At 38.5% G+C, this 18,948-nt stretch overlaps 1 protein-coding gene across 2 annotated transcripts in view; it reads right to left on the reverse strand.

Moving 5' to 3' along the window:
• The window catches only part of si:ch211-272n13.3 (ankyrin repeat domain-containing protein 26), a 29,970-nt gene that overhangs the window by 3,758 nt on the left and 7,264 nt on the right, over positions 1-18,948 (reverse strand). The window contains exons 13-43 of one of the 2 annotated variants that reach the window (XM_043227776.1): positions 17,718-17,829; positions 17,553-17,617; positions 17,287-17,386; positions 16,947-17,033; positions 16,478-16,557; positions 16,007-16,082; positions 15,888-15,932; positions 15,143-15,442; positions 14,979-15,056; positions 14,267-14,340; positions 12,805-13,572; positions 11,025-11,248; positions 10,393-10,587; positions 10,021-10,072; positions 9,249-9,390; positions 8,936-9,149; positions 8,661-8,844; positions 8,445-8,591; positions 7,378-7,764; positions 6,705-7,286; positions 6,217-6,369; positions 5,898-6,073; positions 4,921-5,014; positions 4,692-4,718; positions 4,275-4,352; positions 3,763-3,897; positions 2,960-3,072; positions 2,577-2,718; positions 2,182-2,472; positions 910-1,145; positions 172-421 (exon numbers count right to left, since the gene is read on the reverse strand). In XM_043227776.1, the coding sequence (XP_043083711.1) occupies positions 172-421; positions 910-1,145; positions 2,182-2,472; positions 2,577-2,718; positions 2,960-3,072; positions 3,763-3,897; positions 4,275-4,352; positions 4,692-4,718; positions 4,921-5,014; positions 5,898-6,073; positions 6,217-6,369; positions 6,705-7,286; positions 7,378-7,764; positions 8,445-8,591; positions 8,661-8,844; positions 8,936-9,149; positions 9,249-9,390; positions 10,021-10,072; positions 10,393-10,587; positions 11,025-11,248; positions 12,805-13,572; positions 14,267-14,340; positions 14,979-15,056; positions 15,143-15,442; positions 15,888-15,932; positions 16,007-16,082; positions 16,478-16,557; positions 16,947-17,033; positions 17,287-17,386; positions 17,553-17,617; positions 17,718-17,829 (5,607 nt within the window). The remainder of the gene's footprint in view (positions 1-171; positions 422-909; positions 1,146-2,181; positions 2,473-2,576; positions 2,719-2,959; positions 3,073-3,762; positions 3,898-4,274; positions 4,353-4,691; positions 4,719-4,920; positions 5,015-5,897; positions 6,074-6,216; positions 6,370-6,704; positions 7,287-7,377; positions 7,765-8,444; positions 8,592-8,660; positions 8,845-8,935; positions 9,150-9,248; positions 9,391-10,020; positions 10,073-10,392; positions 10,588-11,024; positions 11,249-12,804; positions 13,573-14,266; positions 14,341-14,978; positions 15,057-15,142; positions 15,443-15,887; positions 15,933-16,006; positions 16,083-16,477; positions 16,558-16,946; positions 17,034-17,286; positions 17,387-17,552; positions 17,618-17,717; positions 17,830-18,948) is intronic. The other variant, XM_043227777.1, reaches the window with a different exon arrangement.

Raw genomic sequence — 18,948 nt, forward strand, 5'->3', positions numbered from 1 at the left:
AAGGAAAGATAGCGGAAGGAGAAAAGATTTCATTGTCCGTTCGTTTTAGAACCACCGCCTGGCATGGGATTCGTTTTGGGTGGCTCTTCTAAAGCTAACAGGAAGCACTGGTTCACGGTTAGTGTCGAGAGAAACCGGATCTAAATGAGAGTCAAGCGTGTCGTCGCTCACCTTTGCCAGGTAGGCCTCTACGCGGCTGCTCTGGGAGTCCCCTACCGTACCCAGCAGAGGCGTCCCGAGGCCCAGACTCCTGTTCAGGGGTCCTAGAGAGGCCCCGTACGCCCCCACAGAGCCCAGAGATGCCACATCCAGAGCAGGGCCCCCTAAACCGCCGTTCACTATACTGCTGGTGAGCAGAGATTTACTGCGCTGCCTCTCGCTCAGGAGCTTAGTGTTGGCCTCCGCTAAGCGCTCGTTCGATCTGCAAAAAACAGATATAAAATCAACTAAATACTGACATAGCTGCCTATTTTTTTAATGGAAAATACTTATCATAATATATATTATAATATTATATATATTATAATATAATTAAAATAACAGTAAAAATAATTTAGTAATAAAAAAAGTTTTTTATTTTAAGTGTATCATAATTTTGTGTCCCTCGCATAATATGCATTTCTAATTGATTTTTATTTACTATTTTCTAACTGTACTTATTTTATCTCAGCTTTCTTTTTTTTTACTGTATATTTAATATATTTTGTTACGTGTGACAATGCATTTTTTATTTTAATATTTATTCTTTTTTTTATATTTGCTATTTGAAAAATGTTTTACATTTTTTTTTTATATTGTTGAAATTTTTCTGCGCCTGAACAAACATCATCACACACTTTTTTTGTGTTTAATGCAACTAATATGTTCCCATGTATGATTCTGAGGACAGGACCCCTTCACGCCTCGCACCTCTCTAGTTTGGCGGCCAGGCTCTTGCGGAGACGGAGCTCTTCGCCGTACAGCTGTTTGTAGCGATCCAGCTCTGTGCGGCTGGAGTCTCTCTGAACCAGACTGTCCTGCTGAACGCTGCGTAACCGGCTGAGCTCTCCCTCCAGATCCCTGATACGCTGCTCCTGCTGAGCGCGCTGGCTGGCCTCGTTTGCAGCTTTCATCTGCTCCAGAGCTTCCTGAGAGGCTGCCTGCGTCTGATGAAGGAAACACGCAAACAGTGTCTGAAACGTCACAGTAAACAAAGTAATAAGAATGATCTTATATTTTAGAAATTTTAAAATATTCTATATAAACAATATAAACAGAATTATCTTTATAAAATAATATATAATATATAAAATAATAGTTTTTAACTTGTAAATAAATTTATTTAAATAATAATAATAAATAAATTTAATAAAATGCTGTCTGCATGAAAATCTCATAATGAAGAAAATTATTATAATCATCTTTATGAGCAGAATTAGTAATAGTCTATATTTAAAATAAAATCTACTATTTTATAAAATAAAAAATGCAATGTCTAAAAAATTATTTATTTGCTCTAATTATCCTAATGAAATTATATATAAAATAAATGAGAATAATAATTTAACAGTAAACAAAATAGGATACTGTCTGCATGGGAAGAGTGACAAATATGTAAATAATACGCAAAACTTTTTCTTTTTAAATAATACTTTATAGTTACTGTAAAATAAAATATTTTGTTTTTTAACTTGTAAAATAATACATTTAATAAAATGCGGTCTGCATGAAAATCTCACAATGAAGAAAATTACTATAACCATCTTTATGAGCAGAATTGTTCTATAAAGTAATATTCTATATTTAAAATAAAATATTTTGTTAGACAATGTCTAAAAAATAATTTATTTGCTCAAATTATCCTAATGAAATTAAAATAAATGAGAATAATAATTTAACAGTAAACAAAATAGGATACTGTCTGCATGCGACAAATATGTAAATAATACGCAAAACCTTTTCTTTTTAAATAATATTTTATAGTTACTGTAAAATAAAATATTTAGTTTTTTAACTTGTAAAATAATAAAAACGATAAATCAATAATATACTATATTATAAAACGCTGAAACATAAAATCTCTTAAAAAATATATTATATTTAAATAAAAAAATACAATAATATAAGATAAAATGATTGGATTTGCATACAAATATGTAAGAACAATGAAGTACATGTTAAAGAGAGATTTGTGCTGTGTACCTGCAGGAAGAGGTTGACCTCCTCTAGTTTGTGTCGGATCTCCTGCCGGGCTCTTTCCTCCGTGTCCCGGCGGTACTGATCGGCCTGGCTCTGGTCCATCACCCCTGACTCCAGCTGCCTGCGCAGACTGACCACCTCCTCCTCCAGCTGCCTCTTGCTGCGCTCCAGCTGCTCGTGGCTTCGGCTCAGGCTCTTCACAGACGACAACTTGTCCTTCAGCTGTCTGTTCACCTCTTCCAGCCTCGAGCAGCGCGACGCCTCCCGCTCGTACTGAGTCTGCAGCTCGTCCACCTGCGCCAGAGAATCGGACGCGAGCAGGAGCAGGAAAAAAAAGAGACTACGTCAAGCTTGCCTGCTTGAGCGTTGAGAAGGTCTGTAAATGGCTGAGACTGTACCCGGGTCTTCATTCTGCCGACGGCGCTCTCTGCCTCCAGCCGGTGGCTCACGTCTGCTCTGAAGCTGCCCAGAGGAGAGTCCAGCTGTCCACCGCCCTGCTCCCGCAGCTGCTTCTTAGCGGTTTTCAACAGTGTCTTCAACCTGACGCACACACACACAGCTTTGTGGGCTTTGTCGAACATCCTCTTTCACTTTTCACTAAATAAATCACTTTTTGAATGCTACATGAAGATTTTTAGCACTACAGCGGCACAAAAGTGCAGTATGTGTGTGTCTCACACACTCACGAGCAGGAGGATCAGCACAGCCAGCTTCTCTACGTACTCAAACACGTCTACAGGTGTAGAGCTGCAGCGGTCAGGGTTAAAGGTTAAAGGGTCACCTGTACATTTCTTTCTGAAGGTCAGTGTTTCTCTTCATCTCCTGCTCCAGACGGGTGTCCATAGATTTCTTCTGCTCAGTTAGTTTTTTGGCCTTTTTCTTCTCAAGCTCCATCTAAACGACAGAGGGGGAACTATTTGTTAGAATTTTTATCTAATTATAATTAACTATTAATATTTTTAACAGTACATTACTTTATACTGCCAGTCATTCAAAGTTTGGGGTCTTTTTTTTTTAAAGAAGTCTAATCTGCTCACCAAAGTTGAATCAGGTGATCAAAAATACAGAAAAAATGTGAAATATGATTACAATTTAAAATAACTGTTTTCTGTTGGAATATATTGTCAAATTTTATTTATTTCTGTGATTAAATCTGAATTTTCAGCATCATTACTCCTGACTTGCTGCTCAAAAACATTTGATGAAAAACTTGAAAAAACTTGTGCTGCTTCATATTTTTTGGAAACCATAATAATAATTTTTGCTAATGAATACAAAATTCAAAATAACAGAATTTATTTAAAATATTTTTTTAAATTCTAAATTACTTTACTGACATTTAAATCAATTTAATGAATCCCAGCTGAATAAAAGCATTGATTTCTTTATTATTTCACAGATATAAAACAAAATTATTGTAAAAATAAAAAATATATAAGAAAATAAATAATTAGTGACCACAAACAACTAAACGGTACTGCAATATATAAATTTCGAACATAAAAAAAAAAAGATTTGATATGAAAATATCAGGTATAATTCAATGTGACATTTTGGATGGACATTATTGTGTCGATCTGGCACCTGATTGGTCAGTTCGCCTTTCTCTTTCTCCAGCTCAGAGAGGCGGAGTCCCAGTCGTGAACGGCTCTTTAGCTCCTCCTCCCACAGTGTTTGTGAGTCCTGGGCATTATGGGATAGCATACTCTGCTTCTGCACCTGGACAGGAGAACAAAAAAAAAAAAAGATAATATTTTCCCGTAGCGCTAAATAAGATAATATTGTTAATTACATCTAAGACTAAAAACAAATAAAAATTATAGATATATTTTCACTACCTAAAATAAATAAATAAAACGAAATATTAAAATATTTTAATTTTACACAGTTGGGATATCCCAGTTAAAGTACTGAACTGAAACAAACACATTAAAAACAAATGAAAAACATTAAAATTAAAAACCGAAAATCTAAAACAAATCTACTAATATATCACTTCTATATATAAACCACTATTTTCCCATCTATTCTTTCTTCATCTGTTGCATTTAAATGCATTTTGAAGCTCAATGTGACACGTTTATTATAAAGTTCACCTCTCGGTTGAGTTGTTCTTCTAGCGTCATCTTACTGCTCTGCAGGTTCGTCACGAGATCTTCCAAACGATTTCTGACCTGAGAACAATCAAGATGTCAATATGCAACAGCATCTTGCTGAGGGGTTTAGCAAACAACTTCATGCAGAACTAGATTTACTTCAGATCTCAGAAACCAGAAGTGCAGAAGGTAGAGGGGTTTACGATCAATGAATCAAATCAAAACAAAACCCGTAACCGTAACAGAAAGAACACCCCACTAACAACCCTACTAGAGAAAAACAATAAAGCATACAAACACTTTATTGTTTCTTGTTCATTTCAAGAGTAAATCGCATTGTGAAGAGCTGTAATTCACAGTAAAGAAAGAAGAACCAAAGGGAACTGCTAGAAGCACAGCTAGATGTTTGATACCAACCCCTCCTCCAGGTGACGAGCCTGAGAGCTGTGAAAAGAGTGACTACACCATCAGTTGACACGAAAGCTCCTCTCTCACTGACACACATGTACAGTCAAGCTCATTCTGCTCTGGCACAATTAAACAGAGTTCATCTAAAGAGAAGCTCAGATGACTTAAAAGGGTAAAAGGAGGTTCTGTCAGGATTAATGTCTAAATCAACCATCACCAGTTGAGTCAGGACACTCACCGCAGCACCCTCCTGAACGCCTTTCTGGAGCACCTCGATGCGGTTGGTTTGTTGTTTGGCCGTAGCCTCCAACCTGGCGTTCTCGATCTCTAACCTGCAGAGATATTATAAAAATCACACAAACCATGATCGGATAGCTTAGAAGTTGATTATGGTTAATAATGGACATTTTTGTGTTGTTTAGCTGATGCACGCAAGACGATAGAGAACAAAGTGCTTCATTTGAATGCATTTTTATTACAAAAACTTTCTGAAATATTTCAATATGGAAATAAAATATATTATTCCAATTAAATACTTGAATGTTATGCAAAAAAAATTACTACATTCATTTATTTAGAAAATAATTTCCAAAATAATTGTAATAATTTGCAAGTGACTACTAAATAAAAACAAACTTACATAATTATGTGATATATCACTACTAAAATATGTAAATGTAAATATATTCCTAAAATATTTATATTAATTTAATAGAATATTCATCATGCAATAAATGGCTACTATGACATGCAAATATGAATATAGATATTAATGGTCATATTAATGTCCATTTCATATACAACTACTTGATGACAAGCACTAAATTCATATACATTGCATAATGGCAATTAATAATTTTATAGCATTGTATTTATTATGTATACATAAATACAAACACATGCATGTATATATTTAAGAAAAACATTTTTGCGTTATGTTTATATATGAAATATATTTATGTATAATATAAAATATACACCTTTTTTATATTCTCTGTGTATTTATATTTGCGTAATACATGCATGTCTACTGTGTATACTGTGTATTAATCATGTGACATCACTAATATACGCACAAATGCCTTATTTTCTGCAATAATCGGTGTGATTAATTCTTCACGTCATTGATATCAGTGCCATTGTTGTTTCAGTGCGTTCAGTGCGTTCTATTATGATTCTATGATTCTGGACCCAGTTTACACAAATGAATGGTACCTCTGCACCGCGTCCTCCAGCTGTTTAATGGTTTGTTCTTTGGCTGTAGAAGCAGCTTGCGCCTCCTCTAGTTTCTGAGCTGTACTGCAGCTTTCTCGCTCCTTATCGTCCAGAGAGCTCTTCAGCTGGCTGACGCGTTTCTCAGCCTGGACGTACACTTCCTCAGACTCCTGCAGCTGCAATTGAACACAAAATTCAATAAATTAACATATTGTTCCTGAGAATTGAATCACACCGGTTAAACACAGATTGTACCGTTAGCGACCGACACCACACTGATCAGACGGGTTTCAGGAAGTATAAGAAGATTAATGGTTACCTTTCCCTTCAATCTGTCCATGTCCTTGAGTGTTCGTGCCTTCTCTTCCTCCAGATCATTACGGTACCGTGTGTTGACCTCCAGAGAAGCCTCACACATGGACAGCTTCTTCAGACAGTCAGCCAGCTCCTGCTGCAGCTGCCTCAGAGAAGCCTGCAAAAAAACAACAGCTTGATCCTCTGAAATAAAATAAATACCTAAAATGTATATTTTTAATTATATTTCTCATATAATGTTTTATTGTTTTACATATATTTTTCACTAACATTTACAATTGAATATATTAAAAAAATATGCAGCAAAAATATGCATAGTATTATAACTGATACTGAAACTAAAATGAAAGCAGTACAAAACCCTTAAGATAACACGTAGAAGAACACAGCACACAGAATAACATAAGTGGATTTTGAACAATTCATTGATTGTGTAATTGATACAGCAGTTTATAAAGAAAAAAAACATGAGAAAATCTCAGTGTCCTCTACCTCTCTCTCAGATTTCTCCTGCTCTAGTTTGTAGTTCTGTTCTCTCAGCTCGCCGTTCGTCTTAGCCAGCTCTTTGCTTCTCTCCTCCACCAGGTGGACTCTCTCTTCTCCGTCCGCACGCAACTGGTTCAGCATCTCCGCAAAGTTTTGGTGCACATCTGTAACGGCTTTATCCTTCGCCGAGCCCTTGTTGAGGGCCTCCTCGAGCTGCTGTCGTAGAAGCGCGTTCTCGCTCTGAGCCTGGGCCAGCCGCTCCTGCACGGCTTCCTGTTTGGCCCCGGCACGACTGGCCAGCTCCCTCTCGCTCAGTACCGCGGCCTCCAGTTCTTTGAGTTTGGCCAGGGCCTGGTCTTTCTCCCGGGCCAGAGTCTCCAACAGCACGCCTTTCTCAGCGACGGTCAGAGCGTTGCGGTGACACTCGTTCTCCAAGCTGTTACCCCGCGCCTCGGCTTTGCTGAGTTTCTGGGACAGGGACTGGATGGTGTCCCGCTGGTTACTGGACTCAAAGATGTGCTTTTCCTGCGCCCGCTGGTGCTCCTCGCGGTCCCGCTGGAGAGTGCGCTCTGCGTCCGTGCGTGACGCCTGAGAGGTTGCAACAATAATAAAAGACAGATTGATAGCGGTTCCTAAACTGCCTTCCTCTTGGTTGAACAAAACAAAACCTGAAGCTGACCTGACATCTCTCGGCCTCTTGTAGAGCTGCTTGAAGTCTTGCTCTGCTCGCCTCAGCCTCGGCCTCCAGTTGCTGCCTCACCTGCCTCTCGTGATCTAGTTTAGCCGTGATCACAGAGCACTCGGCCTTCAGAGCGCTCAGCTGCCCATTGTACTGGAACACGGTCTGGGCCAAGGCCTCCTCGCTCAGTTTCATGTCCCTGCGGGCGTCCTCCAGTCTCTCGCGAAGGGCGTCGCGATCCTCCGCCAGCCGTGATTCTTCCTGTCGGCTGTGGCACTGCGAGCGGTCCAGCTCAGCCCGAGCGCCGCTCAGTTCATCCTGTAGGGCTCGGTTTTGTTGCATCAACTCTCGCTCACGGTCTGATGCCTCTGTTAGCTGGGACATAGCCTGAGCATAGCATCAGAAATGATGACAAACACATTTTTTTTTTAGCATTTTTTTTTTTAACGACACAGCATGTGGCCTGGTTGCAACAGAATGATTGGCTCTGTAACCGTAAGTTAATGCCTAAGTCATTAGGACAAAGCCTGAAAATCTGACCAATCGCATGTCAGCAAAAAGGATTAGAGCAATTGGGTTACACAGAAGATCTGCTGACTTTTATATGTGCTAAACCTAAATCACGCATCAGGTTCAAGTATTTGATTTGTGATTATACCGTCACTGAATGCGTGACTGTAAAGATTCGAAAACAATGCATACTGCATAAATTTGTTCTCAATTATATTCGTATTCATGGTTTCTTGGTAAGAATGTGCATATTGTAAAGATAGGACAATTGTAAAGCGATGATGTTACTTTACGTGGCAGTAAACCGAGACATTACATGTGTGATTACAAAGATATTATAAAACTACATATTGGTAATTTTCTGTATTAAGCTTATGGTCTTTGTGGTTTCTTAGATGTGATAAAAGCCACAAAGCAATGATGTCACTGCATATTTGACTGTGAAGCCATGAGGTCACTGCGCATATGGCCAAAAAACTGCATATGTCACTGCATATGTGACTATATTTCCTGACAAACGTACATACAGATGGTGTTTGAGAAGGTGAGAGCAGTACCTCATTGCTCTTGTTGAGGTTTCTGAGGTTCTCCTCTTCAATGTCCTGCTGCTTACGCAGGTGGTTGCTGAGTAACTCCTCCTGTAGGGCACGAGCACTGCGCTCATGAGACAAGAGACGCTGAGACTCATCTCTGTCCTCTTCAATCTAAACACACAAACACTGTTCAGCCAATGGTTATATAGGCTTGTTTTACCAGCTAAACAGTCTGCTGACCTGTTTGATGGTGTTCTTCAGGGCTCTGATCTCCAGTTCCAAGCTGCGGACTTTCAGATCGGCTTTGTGGCGCTCCTCGGCCTCGGCTCGCTGCTGCTCCTCTTTCCTCTGGAGCTGCTCGCGGGTTTTATTATACAGCATGAGAGCGCTCTGATGCTTTTCCTGTTCCTGTCTCAAAAGGAACCTTCCGTGAGATGAGAGAGAGAAGAGAGAGTTAACGTCACAAACCCCAGTGAGCTGCAGACCACCTTCCACATGCACTGAGTCGAGCTCACTTGAGATTGTTCATGTCTGTTTCCAGCTCCAGTTTGATATGTTCCAGGCTGGACTTGCTGCCTCTGATCTCATCCAGCAGGATCTTGAGCTCGTTGCGTTCCTGCTCCAGCTGAGATGTTTTATCTGCCAGACGACTGTGTCTGTCTCTCTCCCTCTGGATGGTGCGTTCATACTCATGAAACATGTTTTGTAGTTTCACCACACTAACAGAGTCTGCAGGATAAACATAAGATATAGGAGCACATCTTCATTTGCTGTACATCTGAACTTAATTGTTTGCTTTCAGGTGACAGGTGGAGCTGACAGACTCACCCAGATAGCTTGAGTCGAGTTGTTTGAAGAGCAAAGAGGCGTTGCGGTATCCTGATACTGGGGTCTCCAGCTCCTCAGTAGCTGTGTCAGAAGACTGGGTAAGATCTTCAAAATCATCTGCCATTTCCAGCTCTCCAGTGCTCTGTGTAGGAGACAAATTAAGGTCAATACGACAACTCTGACACAGAAAAGGAGTCAACAACTGATGATTTTTACAGATCAAGTAGACAGATAACTGATATTTTGAGCAGATGTCTGGTGTAAAAATTTCAAACATCAAGGCCTCTGACAAAAACCTTCTTGAAATACTTTTAGGTTATTTTATCTGCAAATCGGCTGTGAAAGTCAAATGATATAGAGAACCATAAAAATGTTCAATATGCAGATAATCTGTTGAACCCTAAAATTGAGTCTCCTGTGTTAAACTGGTAAATTCATAAATATCAACTTCATATTCTCTAAAGTCAGTCTGATCATCTTCTGAACACAAATTAAGATAATTTTGATATCCAAAATATCCCTCAATAAACAGGAAGGGTCCTAACATGATCAAGACTCGTAGTTAAAATAATACATGTGACATAAATGGTTAACCATACTTTTACAAAACTAGGAAAATACTTTTTTGAACAAAGAAAATAAAAATAAAAATCTTAATTAGCACTCTTAAGATTAGTCTTAAGCATTTAGAACAACTTGTGGGTGAGTAATTAATCACAGAATTTTTGGGTGATCTCTCTCTTTAAACAAACACTCCTATTTAGAGGTTTACCTTATCAGGAAGAAAGCTCACCTGTTCCTTCTTACGCCTTAAAGACGGGGACCTGTCAGAACAAAGAGAAACCATGGTTTTATGCTTTATCAGACAACACTAGTCTAAGAGAGAGCAACTTTGGTGCTCTAAAATGAGGATATAATGCAGTATTCCCTTAAAAAAATGAAACATTAAAACAAGGCCCATAAGGAATCTGCCTACTTTTTATTTGATTTCATTTATTCTGCAGTATAAGCGTTGCAGGTGTAAATATTACAGGAGTTCAAATTTGGTATATATCTGTGATATTGCTGTGGCAACACTGCAACATAAAATTGATCTGCAAACAATACATATATATTAAAAAGCATGTAAATACTGCATGTATACCTCCTGTCCTCTTCCGACAGCTCACTTAAAGTACTATCATCAAAGACAGACTCGAGGTCTCCATTATGGTGGGTCGCAGGTCGGGAGGGTTTGCCCTGCAGAGGGGGAGCTACACGAAGATTTCTGGCTTGGCTACCTACAGTTTTCTTTCGTTCCTCCTCATCTTCCTCACCATGTGGTGGTACCCTGTCAGTACTGGAGGTGCACAGATCTCATCATGAAGTTTGAACAAAAAAAAAATCGGTAACTGCACACCCTCCACCAGGGAGACACCCAGATATAAAATAGCAATCATGACACCAGAAGCTGATTCAAAGCTTCAGCAAAAGCCTGATGGCAATATTGCTGCGTTTATATTAGCATAACATGTAACTGACAAAATAAAAATAACAATGTCTGCATTTTATTACGCATGCATATACTTTAGAAATAGAAGGAGAATAAATTAGCAAAAAGTTTTAGTTTGGATCTATCAGTCATGGCTGTTTGCTGAAAGCCCTTTACTTCAAGGTGTCCTCAGTCATTTTTTTCAGTAATATTTAAAATAAAATTAAATCAAGTTCTTCTAAGTGATTGGTTCACAAAAACATCTATCTTCACATTAATTCCATCTACTAATGTGACATATGTACCTTCTCAAACTTCTTGTCAGATGTCTTGGGGAAACACTACCCTCCCGTCCCAAAGACCTGCTGTCAGCCATCCCTTCCTGTTTAGGTTTTGGGTTCTCAGAGTTGGTGTCAATTTTCTTCCCTTTTCCTTGGTCAAGTTCACCTCGATCTCTGGTTCCTCTAGTATCCCATAAAGCACTGGGCTGGTGTTCTCCCCTCATGCCATCTGCCTGTTCCTTACCATCCTACAAAAAGAGGATGTTATATGAGAGAGTTAAAAACATATGCACTTAAGCAGTATTATCTAAGAGCAAAATTCTATACTTGAAAAACTACTTCTGGGAAACGTGTAAGAATGTCAGTTTATAATGCAAAACGTTCACATGCAAGACAAACATGAGCAAAACACCACACAATACATGTCTTCTATCCTTAATTTAAAAAGAAGCACTAGCAACATAAAACACACTTCAAGCCAACATCAACAGAGAAGTTCCGTGTTGAAAATGATTGCTGGAAACTCCTCCGTTGAGACACATCATGAAAACAAACACTAACACTAGTATGACAGATCTTCAGGAAGATGAGGAGAGATCTTCAGACAGCTAAAGGAAGCACTCCTTGGCACACATGCACGCGACAGATGAAGTGTGAACTGACGCCCAAGTGCGGCCTCAAGTGAAGCATTTGACACCAATGCATAAAATTAACTGATAAATATTTAAACAAACCGACAGACTGGATTCACGACAAGTGCTGGTCAGGTCACACAAGTTAATGTATACAGGACAAAATACGACAACTGAAGACCCCATGAAATCAAACTTGAAGCTTTAGAGTCCATGTCTTTTTAAGTCATCCACAAGTTGAAGCAGTCATTGATCAGTCTGAGCATCAAGAAGCAAGAAGCATTCTACTGTCTAAAACAATTTTTGTTGCACAATGAGCACAAGCTCATTATGAACACAGCTCAAACCCTTGGTTTTTCCAAGCTATGATACAAATAATAAAAGCTGGCTGTTAAAAACAACAGAATGGACTAAAACTAGTAAAAATAAATCTGTTATAGTAAATGAATAATACTACAATAACATACATTTCATGGGGTCTTAAAAGGCATGAAAAAGGTAAATGATTTGAAAACATTGAAATTGAATTGATAGTACAAAAAATGTTGACAAGAAGATAATAGCTCTGTTTCAAAAACTAGTGTGCTGCCTCACTGACTACTGCCTACAGGCAGCTGCCTTCTAAGGTAGCTAAAAACCATCATAGAACTTCATAAATTACTGACTTGAAAGATTTCATACAAGCAGAAATGCTGCAATATGAAACACACGCCACATACAAATAACGAATTGAACACTTTCAATACTGTATAAAATATTTCCAAAATTACAATTACAATAATTGTTTTTCTACATTAATGTGTTAAATTAGCTGCAAAGCTATGCAACATGAGCACACATGTACAGTTAAAGAACTTACAAAAGCTTTTAAAAACATGTTTTTGGACAAAACAAGGCATCTCAGAAGGCAACATAAATAGAAGCATGTCATGTCTACGTAGGCAGCTCACTAGGTTCGGAACAGAGCTAATGATTAGTAAAACCAGAGACGGTGAACAGCTGTGTAATTAGGCCCGTCAGTGTCTGGACAGCATTAGAGAGCTTTGTTTTAGAAGCTGGAGCTTTTTCTGACATTTTGAGTTTATGTGAATGGAAAAACAAGAAGACAGAGGCAAAACCGAAAGTCTTCATTTGTTGTATAATTTTGTCTGAGACTCCTCCTGGGATCCTACCTCAAGGCTGGACTTCAACAAGCCTTCGTCAACCTCATCGGAGTCAGGAGAGGGCACTTCGAGAACTTTCTGTGGGACTTGTAGCTCATTCTCAACAAGCAATAGAGGTCTGAGAAGTTCTTCCGGTTCTTCATCTACGTTGCTTCCAGTGTCTAGTGGATACTTTTCTTTGCTTCCAATATCAGGTTCCTCAATGTCATCCGCTCGCTTCTCTGGCTCCTGAGCCTCATCTATTAGGACTTCTGGGATGATTTGAGCGTTGAGTTGGTCGCTGGGAAGCTCTGCGTCACTGACCTCAATGCTAACAGTGCGGTGGACACTTTCAGACTGAGAGTCCTCCAGGCCTGACTCTCTCTGCTCTGGAATGGGCAAAAGTATGGCACTTCTCGCCCGGGCAGTGGGCCGCACTATCGGCTCTCCCTCTTCTTCACTGGAATCTTCATCATCTGCTTCCTTTTCCGCTTCTTTCTTTTCCTCCTCATCATTAAATTGTTCATCTTCATTCCCCTCGTTCTCTGAAAGGCCGCTTGGTGATTCCTTGTGCTCCAGTTCTCCAAACTTCTCTTTTAGTTCAGCAGCCACATTTTTATATTGGGACTTGGTCTCCTTTTTTTCATTATCCACCCAGATTTTCTCATAGCGTTCCTCCCAGGGAATCTCATCAGATTTTTCCTCTTCGTCCTCTCTAGTAGAGGTTGGGTGATCCAGTGGTTCATGGTTAGATGGCCTATTTATGTCTATGGAAGATGCTTGTAATGCCTCTCTTGCCTTTGTTTGCACAATTAGACAAAAGAATAGAATTAACAATGAAAAACCAAGCAAGTCTGGTTGACAAGGACTTCAGACCAAACTTGAGACACATGCAAGTGACTCGTGCCAACATTTAACCTATCACTGTCACAAACACCACATTTAAATAAAAATAAATAAAGCACAAAAGAAACGTGGTGACACTGAAAGATAAAATCCACTGAAGAAAACATCACTGGAGCTTCCAACAAGCTAAAGACTGTATTTTCAACATTTCATTTGATAAGAAGAATGATAGAAATGAAAATCTGATCAAGCTTCTGATCAAGTCGTTGAGAAATTACAGTATACTGTTTTTCCCTATCAAATTAATTAAAATCTGTATGAATTTCTTTGCTCTGCCAAACACAAAAGAAGATATTTTGAAGAAAGTTTGTAACCTGTTTTTTTTTTTCAAAATATCTTACTTTGTGTTCGGCAGAAACAGAAATTAATTGAGGTTTAGAAGTACTCAAGGGTTAGTAAATGTTGACAGAATTTTCATATTTGGATGAACTACTACTTTAATTTTGTTTTATTTTTAATTTTGGCACATAGTTTGCAGTCATTTTCAATAATGAAATGCTTAATCAGATTTTTATTTGTATCTTATTATTAATTTATTTCAAATTGGCAGAATCCACAGAACTGATTTTGTCTATGAATCGCCCACCTGATCAGCATCTTCGCTTGCATCAGAACTGTCTTCAATCTCAGCATCTTCAGCTTTGGGTTTCTGCTGATGAACTGAAGAGAAATTCAGACATGTTACCACGTAATATAAAACACAGTGAGAAATATTAAAGGGGTCATATGATGTTGCTAAAAAGAACATTATTTGGTGTATTTGATGTAGTGCAATGTATTCATTACAGGAAACATGTTCTTTTAATAAGAAAACGTTACTTTAAAGTTGTGAGTCAGAAGCACCAGACTGTCCTTGCAGAGTAAGAATGGCTCCACTTTATAGCCTCTGTGCACAGCCAGCATAGACTATTCTCCATGTTTGCACTCCGTAAATGCTCTGAACACACTGTAATATTTGGGTTGAACCATTCTGGAAGTGTTGTGAATACAACCTGACCACTGATTTCTGATTCTGATCTGAGTTTCCAGCAACCGGAGGCAACTACAATGAGAATAACTGCTCCACCTTCTTTCTTTGCATAAACATTTGGGCAATGGTATGAAAACACACCCCACTGTGTGATGTAGAAAAGTGGAGGTACGAAGGTTTTTATGAAGAATATTTCTTTGGTTTTAGAGACTTTAGTCTTTGAAATTTTACAGACCTTCTTTATGCACCAAGAGCTTAACACTCTGAAGAGAAATTAAAATTTATATGACTCCCTTTTAACCCTGAACGTTCACCCTGGCAGTTTTACCCGCATCAGGCTCAGCAACATTTGGCAGTGAAGCTGTCTTCTTGGCTGGACTGGAAGTGTCCATATCCCAGTCCGATTCTGAAAAATAAATAAAGTTATCTAATCAGTATTTATATTTATTGAAATCACCACAAATTCTAAGATCTGTAGTTTCTGAGTTCTACCTTCACTCTCTGGCCTCTGATTGGAGTCCAAGCGCAGCCGTGGCAGTGGTTGGGGTTTTGAGCTGGCGTTTGGGTTGAGAGATCGTGGACTAGGTAGAGGTGTTGTGCTCGAGGTTGTGGGTTTGTTTCTCTCTGTATTGGCTTCTGTATGTTCACTGGTGTCTATGTCCTGTTGCTGAGGTGTTGTGGGTAGTGCGGAGGGTGCTGGGCTTTCAAAGATGGGTTCCTCTTCTAGCTTATGAACTGGGTAGTTCTTACTGGCTTTACTGGTGGTGCTGGCAGAGTCCCAGTCTGAAGCATCTATGTGAGGCAGTAAAAATAAATGAAAATGCAAACCTGAAAGAGGCTTCCTCAGAAAGAGTTTATAAATGTATATATTATTATCAAATATTTATATGTGTTCAGCCTTTTTGCCATTTGACAGAAGACAATGACAGTGTGTGGAAAAAGGCCAGGCAAACTGGAAACTGGCAAAAGGCAAACTGAAACTTCTGTCGCCCATGGAATGGGCTAGGCCTTGGCTCTAATATTATATCAGCAGAACCATCAATGAACTACTGGAAGTACACAGAGAATAAGTGCTTGAGTATCTGACCTGGAGGCCATTGGTGATTTGATTTTGTGTAAATTTAAGTCTAAAGCATGAACACATCAGAAAAAAAAATAAAAAAATAAAGAATTCATTCAAATCTGATTTAGGAAGAATACAGGAAATGTTTTAGTAAAATAAAAACATCAAGATTACCTTCAAGATCATCAGCATCCCCCAAACCAAGCTCTTCCATCAGGTCTGTTAGAACAGAGATGTTTAAACAAGAAGCCAAACGTAACAACATAATTACATTTTTTAAAAAAGAAGATGACCTGTTTTCTTATTAGCTTCTTTTGAATCCATCAGCTTACTAAGAACAGAGACTGGCTCCCTTTTGATCACTTTGGGCTATGAGGGAAAAAAAAGTTACATTTATTATTAAATTCAGACGTTTCAAAGAATATTATTTATTTCTATTTTATGAATTCACATTAACATTTATGACTTTGTTAAATGCCTTTATCCAAAGCGACCAACTCTCTACCATTTGTGCTACATGAATATATTAATATTTTATCAGTATGATTCACTGTTATGGTGTAACTGCTAAAAATACAGGTTTTATTTAAACTTTATTTGGTAGATAATTTCAGTATGTTGTTGTTTAGTTAACAGTACATATTGACTTTATTAACAATCCGATCATTAATGTATTTTACCAAAAAAAGAAAAAAAAACAACCTGCATAGCAAAGTTGGTTCTTAATTTGAAAAAAAGCAAATCAAGTAAAAAATTTTGCCTACTGGCATTTCAATTTCCTTCTCTTCCTCTTCTTCTTCATCATCATCATCATCATCATCATCGTCATCGTCATTTCTTACAACTGAAAAGAAAGAAAAGAATGTTCAAACTCCCCTAAAACACAAAAATCAATGGACAAAGAAAAGCGTCCATGTTATGAATGCACAGGCATGCGCATGCAGTGATGGAGATCTCCCTTGATTCCTTTGAACTGGGGTTTGAGAGTGATCAAATATTCAAACACAATAAAGGTAATAGTTCATTTCAATTAACTCATTTTGTAAGCATGAGCAACAATAATGGACCTTTCCCACTAAAACATGAATTAGTCGAGCATCATGCAGTGTCACATCACATGCCTTGAATGCATAGATGACAACAGATGCAGAAGACAAGAGATCCGATGTTAATGTGAAGGCTGTAATGGTGATGATTAATCCAGCAGGACAACAGCAAATCATAAATGCCTACCCATCGGCCTGCAGCCTCCTGGCTGGCCTATACTTCTCAATAAATTAATGTTCCTCCCTCCTCTTACGAAGGAGGGAACGTATAAGTCTACAAAGAAATTCAATGAGATTAAGAAATGCAAATCTACAAATAACCTAAGAGTTTGCATAATTTGCACAGCAAGTCTTGTAAATACATCTGTTAAGCAGAAGCAATGGAAAATGTCAATCTTTTGCATATTTTCAAGCATGAAATGGTTGCAGAAGGCTACACAGACAAAGCTATTATGGTATTCCATTCTAAAATGCAATCACATTTTTATCTAGTAAAAAAACAAAAACACAAGACATGCCTTACATACCTTCAGTGTTCTCCTCACAAATACTGTACATAGATCTATGTGATTTGGCGGGAGTGTGTTGAGCACTGGCCTGTTTCTTCTGTGGGCTCTCAGAACCAGACTGCGAGGAGACAATGAGAGAACATCAGGATAAAATGTGTTTTATCAGATGACCTTAGAGACCTTAACAGAGAATCACAACCTGTTTTTTTTTTTTACATTATCAACGAATACAAATTCACCTCTACGTTTTTATTTTTAATATAATTTAACGTCTTGCGACTGACCTCTGAATCCCAGGGAGATTCGTCATTTTCATCATCTTTTTCAAGTCCCAATTCTGAAAGGAAATCTGGAAAAACATGCAAAGAACTTTATATGGTCATGTATATACTTTCACAGAATGCCACAAATGAAAAAAATCTTCCAAACCATAAAGGATGAAAATTTACCTCTTCGCTTCGCCTTGCTAGCACCACCATTTGTAGAATCTTTAGCCTTTTCACACAATTCCTCTGGTTCTTTCCGCTCATCTTCTTCTTCGTCCTCTGTAAAGACCTCGTCCTATACAAAGAAAACCAGCAAACCAGCATAAATGACAAGCATCTTACACTCAAACCAGAATAAACAGTTGGCATAGAAGGTGTACTTCAACAAGATTAGACATATAAAAGTACAAAAGACACAAAACAAGTGGGATGAGCAAGAACACATTTTTCAGGACTACATCTTCAGTCTTTGTCCTCTTTCCATAGCTACCACATCTAAAAGCTATAACTACAAGCCACAAGTCAACACCTATCCACAAGCTATGGCTATACTAGCTATTATCTCCTGAGTACCTGCAATGATCCTTGCTTAGAACTTTTTTCCTTTACAGATTTATTAACAGTGTTCTCTTCATGCAACTTCTCAAGTTCCTCCCCGCCATCTTCTTTATCAGAATCAGAAGTGAGATCAACTTCATCTATGACGGTGTAGGGAATTTCTTCCTGAAGAGTGGTTTCTGGTTCAAGCACCTCTGTTGGACGTTCATCAGCAAACTCTATTGAAAGTTCATCCTCTCCTTGAGAATCATGGCTTAAATGTTGAGGAGATTCTGGATTTGTAGATTTATTGATGTCCTGTGAGTCATGATCAAGATGAATAAACGTTGAAGGTAATGGACTACAATGTTGGGGACTTGGCGAGTGGCTTGAGGACCTTGAGCTTTGTTGACTAGTTGTTGTTGAATGTTCATGGCTAGGTGCAATAGATTGCCTTGGACTTGATGTGTGTTTGAGACTAGGACTTGTTGGGGAATTTGGACTTGTTGGAACTGGACTCATTGTATTTAAATGTTTGGGACTATTTGAGAGGATCTCATCAGCAATGGTTGTGGCAGACTTGATGTGGTGGAACGTTTTGGGCTACTACTGGGCAGATCTGGAATCTGTGGTTGATCTGCATCATTAGTACAGCCTTCATCTTCTTCCAACATAAATTCATCATCAGAGACATCAGAGATCTGATCTATTGCAGAAAACTTGACCGAGCCACTTGCAAAGTCATACTGCATTTGCTTCACTTGGCTGTCATCATCTTGACTTATACTCTTGTCTTCATCACTTTGACCAGCAATCATAGAAACTGGTACAGTTTCACTCTCATCACTCTGATCTATTCTTTCAGGTTCTTTATCTA

This window comes from Puntigrus tetrazona, chromosome 25 (assembly GCF_018831695.1).
Source record: "Puntigrus tetrazona isolate hp1 chromosome 25, ASM1883169v1, whole genome shotgun sequence".
NCBI lineage: Eukaryota > Metazoa > Chordata > Actinopteri > Cypriniformes > Cyprinidae > Puntigrus > Puntigrus tetrazona.